The sequence below is a fragment of the Coregonus clupeaformis genome, chromosome 19, assembly GCF_020615455.1.
Source record: "Coregonus clupeaformis isolate EN_2021a chromosome 19, ASM2061545v1, whole genome shotgun sequence".
Classification (NCBI taxonomy): Eukaryota; Metazoa; Chordata; class Actinopteri; order Salmoniformes; family Salmonidae; genus Coregonus; species Coregonus clupeaformis.
Window position 1 is genome coordinate 9,989,719 of NC_059210.1, and position 22,041 is coordinate 10,011,759.

Genomic DNA, 22,041 nt, shown 5'->3' on the forward strand with positions numbered 1-22,041 from the left:
CTGGGCAACACGGACTTTCAACTCCCTCCAAAGATGTTCTATGGGGTTGAGATCTGGAGACTGGCTAGGCCACTCCAGGACCTTGAAATGCTTCTTACGAAGCCACTCCTTCGTTGCCCGGGCGGTGTGTTTGGGATCATTGTCATGCTGAAAGACCCAGCCACATTTCATCTTCAATGCCCTTACTGATAGAAGGAGGTTTTCACTCAAAATCTCACGATACATGGCCCCATTCATTCTTTCCTTTACACGGATCAGTCGTCCTGGTCCCTTTGCAGAAAAACAGCCCCAAAGCATGATGTTTCCACCCCCATGCTTCACAGTAGGTATGGTGTTCTTTGGATGCAACTCAGCATTCTTTGTCCTCCAAACACGACGAGCAGGGGGATACGTCTGGCACTGCAGGATTTGAGTCCCTGGCGGCGTAGTGTGTTACTGATGGTAATCTTTGTTACTTTGGTCCCAGCTCTCTGCAGGTCATTCACTAGGTCCACCTGTGTGGTTCTGGGATTTTTGCTCACCGTTCTTGTGATCATTTTGACCCCACGGGGTGAGATCTTGCGTGGAGCCCCAGATCGAGGGAGATTATCAGTGGTCTTGTATGTCTTCCATTTCCTAATAATTGCTCCCACAGTTGATTTCTTCAAACCAAGCTGCTTACCTATTGCAGATTCAGTCTTCCCAGCCTGGTGCAGGTCTACAATTTTGTTTCTGGTGTCCTTTGACAGCTCTTTGGTCTTGGCCATAGTGGAGTTTGGAGTGTGACTGTTTGAGGTTGTGGACAGGTGTCTTTTATACTGATAACAAGTTCAAACAGGTGCCATTAATACAGGTAACGAGTGGAGGACAGAGGAGCCTCTTAAAGAAGTTGTTACAGGTCTGTGAGAGCCAGAAATCTTGCTTGTTTGTAGGTGACCAAATACTTATTTTCCACCATAATTTGCAAATAAATTCATTAAAAATCCTACAATGTGATTCTCTGGAATTTTTTTTCTCAATTTGTCTGTCATAGTTGACGTGTACCTATGATGAAAATTACAGGCCTCTCTCATCTTTTTAAGTGGGAGAACTTGCACAATTGGTGGCTGACTAAATACTTTTTTTCCCCACTGTAAATGTACAGGATATAGACATGATAAATATACAGGACATTACATTTACATTTTAGTCATTTAGCAGACGCTCTTATCCAGAGTGACTTACATGAGCAATTAGGGTTAAGTGCCTTGCTCAAGGGCACATCGACAGATTTTTCACCTAGTCGGCTCGGGGATTAGAACCAGCGACCTTTCGGTTACTGGCACAACGCTCTTAACCACTAAGCTACCTGCCGCCTTATAAATATTATAAACATTATAAATATATAGGATATCAAAGTAATGTACAGGACATCAAAGACATGATAAATGTACAGGATATCAAAGATATGATAGATATACAGGATATCAAAGACATTATAAATGTACAGGATATCAAAGACATGATAAATATACAGGATATAGATGTGATAAATGTACAGGATATCAAAGACATGATAAACGTACAGGATATCAAAGACATTATAAATATACAGGATATCAAAGTAATGTACAGGATATCAAAGACATTATAAATACAGGATATCAAAGATATGATAGATATACAGGATATCAAAGTCATGATAAATGTACAGGATATATACAGTGAGGGAAAATGCAAATCATTTTATAACATTTTTGACATGCGTTTCTCTGGATTTTTTTGTTGTTATTCTGTCTCTCACTGTTCAGATAAACCTACCATTAAAATTATAGACTGATCATTTCTTTGTCAGTGGGCAAACGTACAAAATCAGCAGGTGATCAAATACTTTTTTCCCTCACTGTGATAAATATACAGGATATAGACATGATAAATGTACAGGACATCAAAGACATGATAAATATACAGGATATCAAAGTAATGTACAGGATAACAAAGACATGATAAATATACAGGATATCAAAGACATAATAAATGTACAGGATATCAAAGATATGATAGATATACAGGATATCAAAGACGTGATAAATGTACAGGATATCAAAGACATGATAAATGTACAGGATATCAAAGACATTATAAATATACAGGATATCAAAGACATGATAAATATACAGGATATCAAAGACATGATAAATATACAGGATATCAAAGACTTGATAAATGTACAGGATATCAAAGACATGATAAATGTACAGGATATCAAAGACTTGATAAATGTACAGGATATCAAAGACATGATAAATATACAGGATATCAAAGACACGATAAATTTACAGGATATCAAAGTGGTTATTTCCTTTGTGCCATTGATGTCTCGTACTGCATTCACACAGAGAATGAACTCTGGCTGGATCGGGTTACCCCACATCAAGATCTGCCACCTTACACTAACACCTGTTAGTCCCACGCTAAATAAAGCACCACTAAGATTTATATAGCTTGATCTCAGGTCACAGGTGGCGGTCTGATGTGTTGGCTAATTATCACATAAAGAAACCTAAATGTGATGTGGTACATACAGTTGAAGTCTGAAGTTTACATACACTTAGGTTGGAGTCATTAAAACTCGTTTTTCAACCACTCCACAAATTTCTTGTTAACAAACTATAGTTTTGGCAAGTCGGTTAGGACATCTACTTCGTGCATGACACAAGTAATTTTTCCAACAATTGTTTACAGACAGATTATTTCACTTATAATTCACTGTATCACAATTCCAGTGGGTCAGAAGTTACATACACTAAGTTGACTGTGCCTTTAAACAGCTTGGGAAATTCCAGAAAATGATGTAATGGCTTTAGAAGCTTCTGGTAGGCTAATTGACATCATTTGAGTCAATTGGCAGTGTACCTGTGGATGTATTTCAAGGCCTCCAAAATAAATCAGCCAAGACCTCAGAAAAAATATTGTAGACCTCCACATGTCTGGTTCATCCTTGGGAGCAATTTCCAAACGCCTGAAGGTACCACGTTCATCTGTACAAACAATAGTACGCAAGTATAAACACCATGGGACCACGCAGCCGTCATACCGCTCAGGAAGGAGATGCGTTCTGTCTCCTAGAGATGAATGTACTTTGGTGTGAAAAGTGCAAATCAATCCCAGAACAACAGCAAAGGACCTTGTGAAGATGCTGCAGGAAACAGGTACAGAAGTTTCTATATCCACAGTAAAACGAGTCCTATATCGACATAACCTTAAAGGCCGCTCAGCAAGGAAGAAGCCACTGCTCCAAAACCACCATAAAAAAGCCAGACTACGGTTTGAAACTGCACATGGGGACAAAGATCGTACTTTTTAGAGAAATGTCCTCTGGTCTGATGAAACAAAAATAGAACTGTTTGGCCATAATGACCATCGTTATGTTTGGAGGAAAAAGGGGGTTGCTTGCAAGCCGAAGAACACCACCCCAACCGTGAAGCACGGGGGTGGCAGCATCATGCTGTGGGGGTGCTTTGCTGCAGGAGGGACTGGTGCACTTCACAAAATAGATGGCATCATGAGGAAGGAAAATTATGTGGATATATTGAAGCAACATCTCAAGACATCAGTCAGGAAGTTAAAGCTTGGTCGCAAATGGGTCTTCCAAATGGACAATGACCCCAAGCATACTTCCAAAGTTGTGGCAAAATGGCTTAAGGACAACAAAGTCAAGGTATTGGAGTGGCCATCACAAAGCCCTGACCTCAATCCTATAGAAAATTGGTGGGCAGAACTGAACAAGCGTGTGCGAGCAAGGAGGCCTACAAACCTGACTCAGTTACACCGGCTCTGTCAGGAGGAATGGGCCAAAATTCACCCAACTTATTGTGGGAAGCTTGTGGAAGGCTACCTGAAACGTTTGACCCAAGTTAAACAATTTAAAGGCAATGCTACCAAATACTAATTGAGTGTATGTAAACTTCTGACCCACTGGGAATGTGATGAAAGGAATAAAAGCTGAAATAAATCATTCTCTCTACTATTATTCTGACATTTCACATTCTTAAAATAAAGTGGTGATCCTAACTGACCTAATACAGGGAATTTTTACTAGGATTAAATGTCAGGAATAGTGAAAAACTGAGTTTAAATGTATTTGGCTAAGGTGTATGTAAACTTCCGGCTTCAACTGTACATGTATGTTATATAGGAAGACAGTTCTACAATTGACATCAGGCAGCTACTGTACACATGGGGATCCTTAACACTTCTATCAAAGTACTTCATGCAGAGAATCAACTCAAACAAATACTAAACCAAAACACTTAGCTAGCCCACCCCATGTGTTTCCTTGGTATTGACCAGTGCTAATATTAGATGACCTGAGATTGATTATTTTGGGTATAAGACCAAATTCAAACAGATGCCTCTGACTCTTAGAACCATGCCAAATACCGTGTCATACCTAAATGTACAAACATAAATATATATATATTTTTTTTAATTACATTTTCTAGGGGTGTAAGATAAGGATGTCCTTTATCACCGTACAGAATATAATTATTATAGCAATTTAAATACTCGCTAGAAAGGTATGATTATATTAACATCTAAGGTTTCAAAATTTGAGGTAAGAATTAACCAGAGGAAGGGCAGCAAGATTAAGGACATGGTTACGGTATACATTTTAGGACATCTCTATTCCCGTTGACATTTTAGGACATCTCTATTCCCGTTGACATTTTAGGACATCTCTATTCCCGTTGACATTAGTCCCTACTTTGTACAGAGTTCAAAAGATGTACGTGTGTGAGACTGGCCTCTTGGCCTACACAGAGGGTCTATAGTTGCCCTGAGACAAGTTGGTAGACTCCTATGGCATCTAACCATAGGATGCTGTAGGAGTCTACAGACAAGCCACAGGGGAGGTCTAGAGGGGATCTAACACTGAATGCGTCATGCTAACTTGCCACCAACGGGTGGCGTCAGAACCACGCGACAGACAGAAAGTGTATTGCCCAAACGTCCAAGTCCATATAAGTTGTTTTATTGCAGCCCTTTCCTGCCTGAATAATGTTTGTAAACGTCAGTGTCAGCAGGAGAGTGGCTTGGACAGAGAGCAGTCTATTTTAGTGAGCCATTCACACAGGGGTTAGAAACTATAAATCTGAATGATTTCCCCCCTATCCTCTCTCAGCTACTCTCTCAGCCTGCGCTCGCTCACTCCCCTCATTCTCTCCCTCTCTCAGCCTTTTCTACATCTTAAAAGGTACGTCTCCAATGACCACTTATGTTTTTTTATATTTCATCTTCTGTGTAGATTACATTTATTAAATGTTATGTACAATATGAATGCAGGAAGAGTGTTGAAAAGGCGGTGGAAAACATAGTTTGGGAATGTGTAATTTTTCAGTATAGGTGAATTGTATTTATTTCTGGAGGGTCTGCTAGAATTCAGATAGGAAATAGCTGATATGACGACACACTGGATTAATATTTTGCTGAAGACAGCAGCAAGATAGTTAGTGTTAATTAGTTCACATGCCTTTGAATTTGTGGGCTATGGTCTATATTGACACATACTGTATGCAGAGACTCGTGTCAGTTATGGAGATAAATGTTAGCTCCTCACATTGTAAATCTTATATTTTCAATGAAATGTTTTACAATATTTATATATTTAACTATTTAAATATAACATTCAGTCACATTGTTTCTACTCTACTTTTTACCTGGGAGCAAAAAAGAAACCAGCACAGCCTTTGAAATTGATAGAAATGTCAAATGCAAATGTATTGTAATGGTTTGTCACTTGGGTGTTACATGCTCTCACATTTTCCCAGAAAATAATGATATGTAATATATAATAGTATCTCAAAGTTTCATTGCATGATATGTTGACCTTTGCAATCAGGTCATGTGAGCTACAAATATCAATAACCCTATTCTGCCTCACAATTCAAATGCGCTACAATAAAATAACTTCCTTCCTCAAGTATGGACTGAGGCCTCTTTTGGACTTGGACACAGGCTTAACCAGCAGTGCACAATAAATTATCTAAGAGAGGTTTAATGAGGCAACACATGCACTGAGTATGTGACATAGAACCCAACGAGGATACAACCAGTCATCAATCCCCATCCTCAGCATTGGCAACAACTCAATTGGTGCAACCAGTCATCAATCCCCAACCTCAGCATTGGCAACAGCTCAATTGGTGCAGAAGTGAAAGATACATTCACTGAATTGTATTTGCAATACATAGTATATAAATAAAGAACAATTATTCCAACATTTAAAAAAAAATATCATGAGTGGATAAAAAGGCTAACCTGGATGTTCATCTACAGTATATAAGCCTGAATGTTCTGTTCACTCTTTTTATCTTTATGTAAAAATGCTATTTTCTTTCCCTCTCTACATTTCAGTAAGATAAGAAGGCAAACATGGCGGACGCGTAAGTATTCATGTTCACGTGTGTATCCAAGTTATTATAGTAAACTAAAACTGAAACTAAAACGAAAACTAATCATAAAAAAACTATTTAGTATACTGAAATAAAATAATGAACAAACCCATTAGAAAAACTAACACTCTACTGAAACTATTATCTTTGACTCCAAAACTAACTAAAATAAAATAAACATTAATTATGTTCAATTCTAGTTTTTGGGGGGTCAAAAAGCGAAGCTTTTTTTTCTTCTTCTAATGGGGTTTTCAAGCTTCTGAATCTGGCAGATCACATTGAGATTTAATTTACAATTTAAAGGTAGACTCGCGAGATGTCGTTGCCACTAGCAGTACCGTTGATAGTGGGTGTGTTTGAGTGTTAAGGCTGAAGCAACCGACTGTAGACGAAAGTCGAGGAGTGGAGCCCGGGGGAGGTGCATCTGTGACAGCCAAAAGTTAGAATTGTTTATAAACATGGTTTTAATAATATTATGTGTGTACACATTGTAAAATCAATTAGTGATAGAGAGCCTCAAATATCACATTTACTTGTAGGCATTTATCCATACATACAGTGCATTCGGAAAGTATTCAGACCCCTTCACTTTTTCCACATTTTGTTACGTTACAGCCTTATTCTAAAATGGATTGAATTGTTTTTTTCCCCTCATCAATCTACACACAATACCCCATAACGACAAAGCAAAAACAGGTTTTAGATTTTTTTTGCAAAGTTATTAAAAATTAAAAACTGAAATATCACATTTACATAAGTATTCAGACCCTTTACTCAGTACTTTGTTGAAGGTTTGGGGAGTTTCTCCCATTCTTCTCTGCAGATCCTCTAAAGCTCTATCAGGTTGAATGCGTTGTCTTGGCTGTGTGCTTAGGGTCATTGTCCTGTTTGAAGGTGAACCTTCGCCCCAGTCTGAGGTCCTGAGCACTCTGGAGCAGGTTTTCATCAAGGATCTCTCTGTACTTTGCTCCATTCATCTTTCCCTCAACCCTGACCAGTTTCCCAGTCCCTGCTGCTGAAAAATATCCCCACAGCATGATGCTGCCACCACCATGCTTCACCGTAGGGATGGTATTGGCCAGGTGATGAGCGGTGCCTGGTTTCCTCCAGACGTGACGCTTGGCATTCAGGTTAAAGAGTTCAATCTTGGTTTCATCAGACCAGAGAATCTTGTTTCTCATGGTCTGAGTCCTTTAGTTGCCTTTTGGCAAACTCCAAGTGGGCTGTCATGTGCCTTTTACTGAGGAGTGGCTTCCGTCTGGCCACTCTACCATAAAGGCCTGATTGGTGGAGTGCTGCAGAGATGGTTGTCTTTCTGGAAGGTTCTCCCATCTCCACAGAGGAACTCTGGAGCTCTGTCAGAGTGACGATTGGGTTCTTGGTCACCTCCTTGACCAATGCCCTTCTCCCTCGATTGCTCAGTTTGGCCGGGCAGCCAGCTCTAGGAAGAGTCTTGGTGGTTCCAAACTTCTTCCATTTAAGAATGATGGAGGCCACTGTGTTCTTGGGGACCTTCAATGCTGCAGAATTTTTTGGTACCCTTCCCCAGATCTGTGCCTCGACACAATCCTGTCTCGGAGCTCTACGGACATTTCCTTTGACCTCATGGCTTAGTTTTTGCTCTGACATGCACTGTCAACTGTGGGACCTTATATAGACAGGTGTGTGCCTTTCCAAATCCTGTCCAATCAATTGAATTTACCACAGGTGGACTCCAATCAAGTTGTAGAAACATCTCAAGGATGATCAATGGAAACAGGATGCACCTGATCTCAATTTCAAGTCTCATAACAAAGGGTCTGAATACTTATGTAAATAAGGTATTTCTGATTTTTGTCTAAAAAAATGTCTAAAAACCTGTTTTCTCTTTTTCATTATGGGGTATTGTGTGTAGATTGATGATTAAAAAATAATATTTAATCCATTTTAGAATAAGGCTCTAACGTAACAAAATGTGGAAAAAGTGATAGGACCTGAATACTTTCCGAATGCACTTAAAATCATGGCAAATTGGTTCCTGTTTCAGTCATGTCTTTGGTCACGTTCGCGTGGGTAAAACAAAAACATCCTAATGATTGGTTGAAAATAGAGCCTCCCACAATGCAGGCGATGGCTGAAGGATGAAGAACAACTGCAGAAACTTGCTCTCGACTGCAGTCAAAACTTCATGACCTCTGATCACGTGATTTTTTAAAAGATAATGCAGTCGACCTGTAGGCGCAAGTCAGAAAATGTGTATTCCCAGAAAGCAACACACTTTGAAAGGCATGACCAACAATGGTCACCGACTTGGAGACCAGACCACTGAGCACTGCCACCGACGCGGTTCCACAGAGATGAGAGAGAGAGAGGGAAGATGGCGGAAACGGATGTTCTGTTCGAAACTGATGGTGGGTCGGGTGAAGAAGAGAGAGAACCACTGAGTTGCAGTGGTGAAAAAGAAAGGAAACAAAAGAAGTAAAGTTGTGATGGAAACTAAGAAATCTCTAGATTTGTTTATAGTCGGAGTGAGGGTTTTGGATCAATGTTACCTGGGGGATCCGTTTTGAAGTCACAAGGAGCATAATGGATGCATTGGGTGAGGTGGCATCAGCATAATGGATGCATTGGGTGAGGTGGCATCAGCATAATGGATGCATTGGGTGAGGTGGCATCAGCATAATGGATGCATTGGGTGAGGTGGCATCAGCATAATGGATGCATTGGGTGAGGTGGCATCAGCATAATGGATGCATTGGGTGAGGTGGCATCAGCATAATGGATGCATTGGGTGAGGTGGCATCAGCATAATGGATGCATTCGGTGAGGTGGCATCAGCATAATGGATGCATTGGGTGAGGTGGCATCAGCATAATGGATGCATTGGGTGAGGTGGCATCATCAGCATAATGGATGCATTGGGTGAGGTGGCATCAGCATAATGGATGCATTGGGTGAGGTGGCGTCGGTGAGAGTCACAAGAGCTGGTCTTATTCCGTTTTTTTGTGTGTCCGTGGAACAGAAGAACCTTTAAGCTTTGAGCCTCCAAATTATTTTGGAATGGAACGTTTTGTGCATGGATTTCCGAAGCATGGCGTCTGTCAAGGGGATTATTTCTGGGGCTGCACATGAAGTGGATGCAAATGATATACCTGAGGAAGTAGGTGAAGTGATTGGTGCGCGTCGACTGACCTGTATGGTGAATGAAGTAAGGAAACTAACTTCGTCCATATTATAGTTTTTTTATGAGTCTCTCTCTTCCCATGCAAAGCTAGGCTTTATGAGATACCCTGTAAGAGCTTTTGTGCACAAGCCCCTCCAGTGTTATAAATGCAAAATATTTGGGGATGTATCAAGTGTATGCAGACTGTAAGAATATTGTATGCCAGCTGAGGTTATATGCTGCAACTGTGGTGGTAAATTATTGTGAGTGCAGCAGAACCCTTTTTGGGACTCAGTGAGTTTACAGCCGAGGCATTGTAAGAAATCCTGTCAAAGGATGTTCCGCCCTCACCGGCCTCTGAGCATGTGTAGGGATGTGACTTGAATTGGAATGTGACTGAAGGAGTCTGATGGTTTTTTTTATGTGTCTATTTTAGTTTTTATCTTACCGCCCATAGAGTAGGTGGCGGCATGCACCTCTAACGTTTTATTATTTATTCTTTTAGGGGGGGTAGATCAGCTTAATATTGTAGATAGATTGTAATGTCCATCAATGTAATTGTCTGCATCACTTCCAATCCCCCATGTTTAAATATATATATATATATATATATATATATATATATATATATATATATATATATATATATATATACATACATACATATACACATACATACATACACACACATACATATCCTTTAAAAATATATATATATTCCCCTTTATTACTTTCCAACCCCACCACCCTTTCCCTACTTGGAGTAAACTAGTGAACAACAATGCTTAGGCCTCTACTTCCAGCTTATACCTACTATCTACATTTTATGGACACAGTCCATTTTACAATAATTATATTTTGTTTGTTTTTTCTCCTGAACTTCCTCTACTCTCAACCTCTCAGATCATTTTCATTTCATGATGTCCATCCGGTTTGCTTCTATATGCCATATCTTTCTAACTGTGCTCTTTCACAAAAGCTCCCAACCTACAACCTATATACTTATTATTACATTTACATTTACATTTACGTCATTTAGCAGACGCTCTTATCCAGAGCGACTTACAAATAGGTGCATTCACCCTATAGCCAGTGGGATAACCACTTTACAATTCTTTTTTTTTTTTTTTTTAGGGGGGTATGCTTACATGATTAGTTATCTTGTTATTATTTGTTGTTAGTTGTTATTAGTCCCATCCTTCAATTCCATTCAACACCGCTTGTTTGCGGACCGCCATAATACCATAGAAGAAGAAGAAGAAGAAGAAGAAGAAGAAGAAGGTCACCAACTTGACAAAAGTGATCCACTCGAACATACCCATTAAGATGAGCAGATGCAAGACTTTGCTCTCACACAGTCACACAGAGTGTCTGCACTTGTGCTCTTCACTCTGCTACAACGTGGACCAAAACAGCAGAGAGGTTTAGCCTAGCGCTTCAATGCTCCTGAGGCGTATAATACAAAGTAAGATCAGAGATTTAGCCAGCTAACTTCCCAGAATATTCTGAAATAACAATAAATTTTTTAAGCGGATAAGCATGATCTAATTGACTCAACAACCAAAAACATATATTTAAGGTGAGATTTCTTAATGAACCAGAAAATCTATAGTTATTTCTGGTTGTTTATCAAAGTTAGCTTGCTAACTCGTTGATCCTGCTTTGTAGTATACCCCTCTGGTTGTTGGGGAAATTGACCCAGCACTACTGTTAACTTCGTGCATCTACTTCATCTCGCTGAGTTTACCTTTAAAGCTGGAATCCTCAATGGTGAAACAGCCACGGCCGTTTGCAATATTACAACAACAAAGAAGTTACTGCAAACAACCAACAGTTTTTTTTACCATGCTGCGCGACGTCTCCTCAGCTCGGCAACAAAAACAATAACAACGATAGTGGGGCGGCTGTGGTGCTGTTGCCGCCTACTGTGGGATCCATCTTTAAAACTAACCTAACCTTATGTATTACTGCCCCCCAGTGGCAAGAAGTGGCATCCCCAAAAACACAAACTATACAACACATAAAAAAAAATCCCACGCATAGGCTACTTTCTGTCCCCTAACAGTAAAACTAAAACTGAAACGAAATAATATAAAAATGAAATATAAATGTTTTATAAAACTTAAACTAAAGAAAAAATTGTAAAGTGGATTTGAAAACTAACTGAATCAAACTGAATTTGTTAAAAAAATCTTTAAACTAATAGAAATAAAAACGAATATAAAAACACAAAAGTATTATAACCTTGGTGTGAATTTTATAAATTAATCACTATAAATGACAGGTTAATACATTTAAATGTTATCTCTCTCTCTCTTTCTTTTTTCCCCTTCTAATGACACAGACCGAAACCAAAAGAAAAGTCCAAGATCTCCTCAGCCCGACGGTTGGGGTTAAAGGTGAGCGTTGCATTCCATTGTCAACACAAGAAACAAACAAGTAGTCTTACACTTGCGACATGAATGTTATATAAACAGAATGCATGCCATAATGTGTTGCGCATGTGTAGCTCACGAACCCTGACCTCGTAACCTTTTTTGCCTCTTTTGGATGTAAATGGTCCTATAGATCAGATAGACTCTAGCTTTATGCTCCTTCCTAAAGATCAGAAGTTACCAGATTGCTGACTCTAGCTTTATTCTCCTATAGATCAAATTGCTGACTGTAGCTTTATTCTCCTATAGATCAGATTGCTGACTGTAGCTTTATTCTCCTATAGATCAGATTGCTGACCGTAGCGTTATTCTCCTATAGATCAGATTGCTGACTGTAGCTTTATTCTCCTATAGATCAGATTGCTGACTGTAGCTTTATTCTCCTATAGATCAGATTGCTGACTGTAGCTTTATTCTCCTATAGATCAGATTGCTGACTGTAGCTTTATTCTCCTATAGATCAGATTGCTGACTGTAGCTTTATTCTCCTATAGATCAGATTGCTGACTGTAGCGTTATTCTCCTATAGATCAGATTGCTGACCGTAGCGTTATTCTCCTATAGATCAGATTGCTGACTGTAGCGTTATTCTCCTATAGATCAGATTGCTGACTGTAGCGTTATTCTCCTATAGATCAGATTGCTGACTGTAGCTTTATTCTCCTATAGATCAGATTGCTGACTGTAGCTTTATTCTCCTATAGATCAGATTGCTGACTGTAGCTGGCCAGATGCTAGAGGTTGAGGTGGAGGAGAAGAAGAGAGAAAGAGATGAAGCTCTGGCTGAGAGAGTCCCTCCTCTCAAACTTTCTGGCTTGTCTGTGGAGGAGCTCCAGGTACACACTGATGCTCACACTGACATTGTATACAAAACTGTTATGAGTGCATTTATAACAACATATGAGCCGTCCATAATGCATTATAATGCACGACACAGTTGAAATTCCTTACAGAAAGTGTAACAAAATAAAATAAGATAAATTAGCTGTCTTTTGTTCTCTTGGCAGGATTTGTGCAAAGATCTGCACCATAAGATCAATGTGGTAGATGAGGAGCGATATGACGTGGGACTCAAAGTTACCAAAAATGACAAGGAGGTAGGATACCCCAAAATAATTTGTAGAAAACAAATAATTCCAGAGGGAAATGACAAAAGATAGTTGAAATGTTTTATAGATTATTGTATATAAGGTATAGTGTGCAGCTATGATATCATAAAATGATTGCAATATTCCTCTAACACGTGAATCACTTCTACTTCTATCAGTCCAACCTGCACCTTTTTTGAACGCTTGGACCGTATATTTCAAGATGACACTGTCAAAACACTGCCTCCCGGTGGTTATGAGTTTAGAACATACATTTAGAGTGAAGGTCGGCAGGTAGCTTAGTGGGTAAGAGCGTTGTGCCAGTAACCGAAAGGTGGTTCTAATCCCCGAGCCGACTAGGTGAAAAATCTGTCGATGTGCCCTTGAGCAAGGCACTTAAACCCTAATTGCTCCTGTAACTCGCTCTGGATAAGAGCGTCTGCTAAATGACTAAAAATAATAATAATAGGTCAGCCACAGTACATACTAGTTACTGCACAACTGGGAGGACTAAGTGTGCAAATTGGACTGATAGAAATATAGGCCCTGGTCAAAGGTAGTACACTATAAAGGGAATAGGATGCCATTTAAGACATAGATAATGTCAATGATCACAGTTAATGTGAGAGCCTGTATTGTAGCTGAAAGTTACTAAGTCCTGCTTACTGTGATACGTGGTTGTCTCCCTTAGCTACTCTACAGGAAAAATACACTCAAAAACTAACTTTTGGTATTTTTCTTAATTAGTCCACTGTTAATACAGTCCAAAAATGTTTTGCATGTCAGCAGTCAAGTTTTCAAGATATTGGACTTTCAAGAAGCAAAGTGTCACTTCCCACATCATCATGATGATATGTGACACATCTTTAAAACTTGACTGATGACATGCAAAACATTTTGAGACTGTATCAACAGTGGACTAATGAAAAAAAAAAAACACTAAATAGTTTTTTGGGGTGGATTTTTCCTTTAAGATGAATGCACTAATAAGAGTCACTCTGGATAAGAGCCTCTGCTAAATGTCTAGAATGTAAATGTAAAATGTCCTCTGTTCTTTGTGCTCTGCCAGATCCATGAGTTGGGACTAAAGATCATTGAGCTGCAGAGCAAGTTCAAGAAACCAAACCTGAGGAGGGTGAAGATCTCAGCTGAAGCCATGCTTAGTGTTCTGCTGGGCTCCAAGCATAAGGAGACCATCGACTTCAAGTCCAACCTCAAGACAGTCAAGAAGGCAGAGGAGAAAGTAAGACTGGTGCATGCTCAGCCTGTTGTACTTGACGTTGTACAACATTTAACATTTAAGTCATTTAGCAGATGCTCTTATCCAGAGCGACTTACAAATTGGTGCATTCAACTTAGGATAGCCAGTGGGACAACCACCACTGGGGGAGGGGGGGTGTAGATGGATTACTGTTATACTATTCCAGGTGTTCCTTAAAGAGGTAGGGTTTCAAGTGTCTCCGGAAGGTGGTCAGTGACTCCGCTGTCCTGGCGTCGTGGGGGAGCTTGTTCCACCATTGGGGTGCCAGAGCAGCGAATAGCTTTGACTGGGTTGAGCGGGAACTGTGCTTCCGTAGAGGTAGGGGGGCTAGCAGGCCAGAGGTGGATGAACGTAGTGCCCTCGTTTGGGTGTAGGGTCTGATCAGAGCCTGAAGGTAAGGAGGTGCCGTTCCCCTCACAGCTCCGTAGGCAAGCACCATGGTTTTGTAGTAGATGTGAGCTTCAACTGGAAGCCAGTGGAATGTGCGGAGGAGCGGGGTGACATGAGAGAACTTGGGAAGGTTGAACACCAGACAGGCTGCAGCGTTCTGGATAAGTTGTAGGGGTTTAATGGCACAGGCAGGGAGCCCAGCCAACAGCGAGTTGCAGTAATCCAGACGGGAGATGACAAGTGCCTGGATTAGGACCTGTGCCGCTTTCTGTGTAAGGTAGGGTCGTACTCTGCGAATGTTGTAGAGCATGAACCTGCAGGATTGGGTCACCGCTTTGATGTTAGCGGAGAACGACAGGGTGTTGTCCAGGGTCACGTCAAGGTTCTTTGCACTCTGGGAGGAGGACACAATGGAGTTGTCAACCGTGATGGCGAGATCATGGAGCGGGCAGTCCTTCCCCGGGAGGAAGATCAGCTCCGTCTTGCCGAGGTTCAGCTTGAGGTGGTGATCTGACATCCACACTGATATGTCTGCCAGACATGCAGAGATGCAATTCGCCACCTGGTTATCAGAATGGGGAAAGGAGAAAATGTATTGTGTGTCGTCTGCGTAGCAATGATAGGAGAGACCATGTGAGGATATGACAGAGCCAAGTGACTTGGGGTATAGAGAGAATAGGAGAGGGCCTAGAACTGAGCCCTGGGGGACACCATTGGTGAGAGCATGTGGTGTGGAGACAGATTCTCGCCACGCCACCTGGTAGGAGCGACCTGTCTGGTAGGACGCAATCCAAGAGTGAGCAGCGCCGGAGATGCCCAACTTGGAGAGGGTGGAGAGGAGGATCTGGTGGTTCACAGTATCAAAGGCAGCAGATAGGTCTAGAAGGATAAGAGCAGGGGAGAGAGAGTTAGCTTTAGCAGTGCGGAGAGCCTCCGTGACACAGAGAAGAGCAGTCTCAGTTGAATGACCAGTCTTGAAACCTGACTGGTTTGGATCAAGAAGGTAATTCTGAGAGAGATAGCAGGAGAGTTGGCTAGAGACGGCACGCTCAAGAGTTTTGGAGAGAAAAGAAAGAAGGGATACTGGTCTGTAGTTGTTGACATCGGAGGGATCGAGTGTAGGTTTTTTGAGGAGGGGTGTAACTCTCGCTCTCTTGAAGACGGAAGGGACATAGCCAGCGGTCAAGGATGAGTTGATGAGCGAGGTGAGGTAAGGGAGAAGGTCTCCGGAAATGGTCTGGAGAAGAGAGGAGGGGATAGGGTCAAGCGGGCAGGTTGTTGGGCGGCCGGCCATCACAAGTCGCAAGATTTCATCTGGAGAGAGAGGGGAGAAAGAAGTCAAAGCATAGGGTAGGGCAGTGTGAGCAGGACCAGGATCTCTGCAGGACCAGCGGTGTCATTTGACTTAATAAATGAGGATCAGATGTCGTCAACCTTCTTTTCAAAATGGTTGACGGAGTCATCCACAGAGAGGGAGGAGGGAGGGGGAGGAGGAGGAGGATTCAGCAGGGAGGAGAAGGTGGCAGAGAGCTTCCTAGGGTTAGAGGCAGAGGCTTGAAATTTAGAGTGGTAGAAAGTGGCTTTAGCAGCAGAAACAGAGGAAGAAAATGTAGAGAGGAGGGAGTGAAAAGATGACAGGTCCGCAGGGAGTCTAGTTTTCCTCAATTGCCTGGAGCCCTGTTCTGTGAGCTTGCAATGAGTCGTCAAGCCAAGGAGCAGGAGGGGAGGACCGAGCCGGCCGGGAGGATAGGGGACTTAGAGAGTCAAAAGATGCAGAAAGGAAGGAGAGGAGGGTTGAGGAGGCATAATCAGGAGATCGGAGGGAGAAGGATTTAGCAGAGGGAAGAGAAGATAGGATGGAAGAGGAGAGAGTAGCGGGAGAGAGAGAGCGAAGGTTGCGACGGCACATTACCATCTGAGTAGGGGCAGAGTGAGTAGTGTTGGAGGAGAGCGAGAGAGAAAAGGATACAAAGTAGTGGTCGGAGACTTGGAGGGGAGTTGCAGTGAGATTAGTAGAAGAACAGCATCTAGTAAAGATGAGGTCAAGCGTATTGCCTGCCTTGTGAGTAGGGGGGGATGGTGAGAGGGTGAGGTCAAAAGAGGAGAGGAGTGGAAAGAAGGAGGCAGAGAGAAATGAGTCAAAGGCAGACGTATGGAGGTTAAAGTCACCCAGAACTGTGAGGGGTGAGCCATCCTCAGGAAAGGAACTTATCAAGGCGTCAAGCTCATCATGAAATGATAAGGATGTTAAGCTTGAATGGGCTAGTGACTGTGACAGCATGGAATTCAAATGAGGAGTTAGACAGATGGGTCAGGGGGAAAAGAGAGAATGTCCAGTTGGGAGAGATGAGGATTCCTGTGCCACCGCCGCGCTGACCAGATGCTCTCGGGTATGTGAGAACACATGATCAGACGAGGAAAGAGCAGTAGGAGTAGCAGTGTTTTCTGTGGTAATCCATGTTTCCGTCAGCGCCAAGAAGTTCGAGGGACTGGAGGGTAGCATAGGCTGAGATGAACTCTGCCTTGTTGGCCGCAGAACGGCAGTTCCAGAAGCTGCCGGAGACCTGGAACTCCACGTGGGTCGTGCGCGCAGGGACCACCAGATTAGAGTGGCAGCAGCCACGCGGTGTGAAGCGTTTGTATGGCCTGTGTAGAGATGAGAGAACAGGGATAGACAGACACATAGTTGACAGGCTACAGAAAAGGCTACAATAATGCAAAAGAGATCGGAATAAAATTAACTAAACATCTGGGGAAGCGAGAGAGCGGGGCCTCCCTCACTTACCTTTTACTGAAACACTCAAATATAACTCTCCCAACTTCCACTTTAGAAATTATAATTGTTGTAAACTACAGCGGTTCAATGTTTTCTAGGAATAGACTCTAACTTAGTTTATTCAGCTAGCTAACTTGGTACAGTATTCTTCCGTGAAAAACCGCCCAGGGCACCGTATCCTATGACGCCATAGCTAACTAGCATGCTAGCATCCAATAACACACGGTTTAGCACCAATACTTGGTTACAACAAACTACCAATAGTGTGTTAACACACTAAACAGATCATTCGTGTCCGTGTCTAGTTCCTTTCATAACGCAGAAATAATTAAACGTTGGCTAGCTAGCACAATGTCAGTCATGCTAGCTACACAAGTGGACTACACATCTCGAATGTTCCGAAATTGAAGTTTTACGTTGCAAAATTCTCATTGACTAAAATGATATTGTATTTAGTTGTTACAGTACTGCTAACTGGTAGTGTTGGCTAGCTAGCAATGGCTGCGGTGTTGACTTTGTTTGAAAAACAAGGTAGTTTGTTTGTCAATGATTGATTGAGTGTAAATAATACATTTCTGGTCCACACAGAAGGAAGAGGTCACCGACTGGCGTCAAAATGTGGATGCCATGTCTGGCATGGAGGGCAGAAAGAAGATGTTTGATGCTTGAAAGGTACACAAAACGTTATCTGTACTGAGAAGATCAATTCCAGCATTCAATGTGCAGAGCCTTCAGAATGAATTCATACCCCTATTGTTGTGTTACAGCCTGAATTCAAAATAGATTAAATATATATTTTTTCTGACCCATCTACACACGATACCCCATAATGACAAAGTAAAAAAATGTTTTTAGACATTTTTGCAAATGTATTGAAAATGAAATACAGAAATATCTCATTTACATAAGTATTCACACTCCAGAGTCAATACTTGTTAGAATCACCTTTGACAGCGATTACAGCTGTGAGTCTTTCTGGGTAAGTCTCTAAGAGCTTTGCACACACGGATTGTACAATATTTGCAGATTATTCCTTTTAAAATTCTTCAAGCTCTGTCAAGTTGGTTGTTGATCATTGCTAGACAGACATTTTCAAGTCTTGTCATAGATTTTCAAGCCAATTTAAGTCAAAACTGTAACTAGGCCTCTCAGGAACATTCAATGTCGTTTTGGTAAGCAACTCCAGTGTATATTTGGCTTTGAGTTTTAGGTTATTGTCCTGCTGAAAGGTGAATTTGTCTCCCAATGTCTGTTGGAAAGCAGACTGAACCAGATTTCCTCTAGGATTTTGCCTGTGCTTAGCTCTATTCCATTTCATTTTATAAAAAATAAAAAAAACTCCCTAGTCCTTGCCGATGAGAAACCATACCCATAACATGATGCAGCCACCACCATGCTTGAAAATATGAAGAATGGTACTCAGTGATGTGTTGTGTTGGATTTGCCCCGCAGATTTACAATAAAGTACATTTCTTTGCCACATTTTTTGCGGTTTTACTTTAGTGCCTTATTGCAAACAAGATGTATGTTTTTGAAATATTTTTATTTTGTACAGGCTTCCTTCTTTTCACTTTGTCAATTAGGTTAGTATTGTGGAGTAACTACAATGTTGTTGATCCATCCTCAGTTTTATCCTATCACAGCCATTAAACTCTGTAACTGTTTTAAAATCACCATTGGCCTCATGGTTAAATCCCTGAGTAGTTTCCTTCCTCTCCGGCAACTAAGTTAGGAAGGACGCCTGTATCTTTGTAGTGACTATGTGTATTGATACACCATCCAAAGTGTAATTCATAATTTACCATGCTCAAAGAGATATTCAAAATCATTCTTTTTTTTTTTTTACCAATCTACCAATAGGTGCCCTTCTTTGTGAGGCATTGGAAAACCTCCCTGGTCTTTGTGGTTGAATCTGTTTGAAATTCACTGCTCGACTGAGGGACCTTACAGATAATTGTATGTGTGTACATAGGACAGAGATCAGGTAGTCATTCAAAAATCATGTTAAGCACTATTATTGCACACAGAGTCCATGCAACTTATTATGTGACTTGTTGAACACATTTTTACTCATGATTTTATTTAGGCTTGCCATAAAAAGGGAGTTATTGACTCAAGACATTTCAGCTTTTCATTTTTAATTAATAAAAAAATAATCTAAAAACATCATTCCACTTTAACATTATGGGGGTATTGTGTGTAGGCCAGTGACACAAAATCTCACTTTAATCAATTTTACATTCAGGCTGTAACTCAACAAAATGTGTAAAAAGTCAAGGGGTGTGAATACTTTCTGTAGGTCTGTAACATGGAACTATAATTACACCTACTGTGTTTACTTAATGTTTTGCAGATTATTGATGTTTATCAAGGTATCCTCCAAGGATGGCTTTGCTGATTGAAGATAAAAGACGATGCAACAGAAATGGAGAGGGAAACTGAAGGTATCAAGAATAATTGTAGGAGATGAAAGATACACTACCAGTCAAAAGTTTTAGAACACCTACTCATTCAAGGTTTTTTCTTTATTTGTACTATTTTTTACATTGCAGAATAATAGTGAAGACATTAAAACTATGAAATAACACATTTGGAATCATGTAGTAACCATAAAAGTGTTAAACAAATCAAAATATATTTTATATTTGAGATTCTTCTAATAGCCACCCTTTGCCTTGATGACAGCTTTGCACACTCTTGGCATTCTCTCAACCAGCTTCACCTGGAATGCTTTTCCAACAGTCTTGAAGGAGTTCCCACATATGCTGAGCACTTGTTGGCTGCTTTTCCTTCACTCTGCGGTCCGACTCATCCCAAACAATCTCAATTTGGTTGAGGTTTCGGGGATTGTGGAGGCCAGGTCATCTGAGCAGCACTCCATCACTCTACTTCTTGGTAAAATAGCCCTTACACAGCCTGGTTGTGTGTTGGGTCATTGTCGTGTTGAAAAACAAATGATAGTCCCATTAAGCCCAAACCAGATGGGATGGCGTATCTCTGCAGAATTCTGTGGGAGCCATGCTTGTTAAGTGTGCCTTGAATTCTAAATAAATCACAGACAGTGTCACCAAAAAAGCACCCCCACACCATAACACCTCCTCCTCCATGCTTTACAGTGGGAAATACACATGTGGAGATCATCCGTTCACCCACACTGCATCTCACAAAGACACGGCGGTTGGAACCAAAAATCTCCAATGTCCATTGCTTGTGTTTCTTGGCCCAAGCAAGTCTCTTCTTATTATTGGTGTTCTTTAGTAGTGGTTTCTTTGCAGCAATTTGACCATGAAAGCCTGATTCACACAGTCTCCTCTGAACAGTTGATGTTGAGATGTGTATGTTACTTAAACTCTGTAAAGCATTTATTTGGGCTGCAATTTCTGAGGCTGGTAACTCTAATGAACTTATCCTCTGCAGCAGAGGTAACTCTGGGTCATCCATTTCTGTGGCGGTCATGAGAGCCAGTTTCATCATTTACATTTACATTTTAGTCATTTAGCAGACGCTCTTATCCAGAGCGACTTACAGGAGCAATTAGGGTTAAGTGCCTTGCTCAAGGGCACATCGACAGATTTTTCACCTAGTCGGCTCGGGGATTAGAACCAGCGACCTTTCGGTTACTGGCACAACGCTCTTAACCACTAAGCTACCTGCCGCCCATCATAGCACTTGATGGTTTTTGTGACTGCACTTGAAGAAACTTTCAAAGTTCTTGAAATTGTCCGTATTGACTGACCTTCATATCTTAAAGTAATGATGGACTGTTGTTTCTCTCTGCTTATTTGAGCTGTTCTTGCCATAGTATGGACTTGGTCTTTTACCAAATAGGGCTATCTTCTGTACCCCCCACCCCCACACACACACCTTGTCACAACACAACTGATTTGCTCAAACGTATTAAAAATAAAATAAATTCCACAAATTAACTTTTAATAAGGCACACCTGTTAATTGAAATGCATTCCAGGTGACTACCTCATGAAGCTGGTTGAGAGAATGCCAAGAGTGTGCAAAGCTGTCATCAAGGCAAAGGGTGGCTATTTGAAGAATCTCAAATATATAATATATTTTGATTTGTTTAACACTTTTTTGGTTACTACATGATTCCATATGTGTTATTTCATAGTTTGTTGTCTTCACTATTATTCTACAATGTAGAAAATAGTAAAAAATAAAGAAAAACCCTTGAATGAGTAGGTGTTCTAAAACTTTTGACCGGTAGTGTAAATACATACATTTGTTCTTTTTTTGTACGTGAAATAAACATTTTGATTTAAATGACTGTATGAGAATGTTGAAGGAAATATAGATCGTGTGTGTACAACAAGCTTAATATTATTGTGTGTGAGCCAATGCATTTCCTTATTTTCAATGCCTTAATGCAGAAGTTACAAGCCAATTATTTTTCTTGTTTGTTGAACAATTATCCTCAACTGCCTGATGATGGCAGTGTTAGCTTGAGGTCGGAGAACATTGCTTCGGCCCTCTAAGTCGCTCTTTTCCTATATTATTGGTTGTCTACTGTTCAAATGTATTT

The 22,041-nt window shown here is 40.9% G+C and overlaps 1 protein-coding gene across 1 annotated transcript; it reads left to right on the forward strand.

Annotated features, from left to right (window-relative positions):
• Nucleotides 1–5,074: 5,074 nt before the first annotated feature.
• LOC121531628 (troponin I, cardiac muscle) lies at nt 5,075–20,051 on the forward strand. The gene is made up of 8 exons (XM_041836950.2): nt 5,075–5,215; nt 6,376–6,404; nt 11,900–11,954; nt 12,695–12,826; nt 12,998–13,087; nt 14,148–14,321; nt 18,094–18,177; nt 19,859–20,051. Exons 2-7 carry the CDS (start codon nt 6,394–6,396, stop codon nt 18,172–18,174), a joined length of 543 nt encoding a protein of 180 aa, XP_041692884.1. The 5' UTR covers nt 5,075–5,215; nt 6,376–6,393; the 3' UTR covers nt 18,175–18,177; nt 19,859–20,051.
• The last annotated feature ends 1,990 nt before the right edge of the window (nt 20,052–22,041 follow it).

Excerpts from the sequence above, each read along its gene's own strand:
- LOC121531628 (XM_041836950.2), top strand. Across the intron at positions 13,088-14,147 it reads TTACCAAAAATGACAAGGAG|ATCCATGAGTTGGGACTAAA; the intron begins GTAGGATACCCC and ends GTGCTCTGCCAG. Across the intron at positions 14,322-18,093 it reads TCAAGAAGGCAGAGGAGAAA|AAGGAAGAGGTCACCGACTG; the intron begins GTAAGACTGGTG and ends TGGTCCACACAG.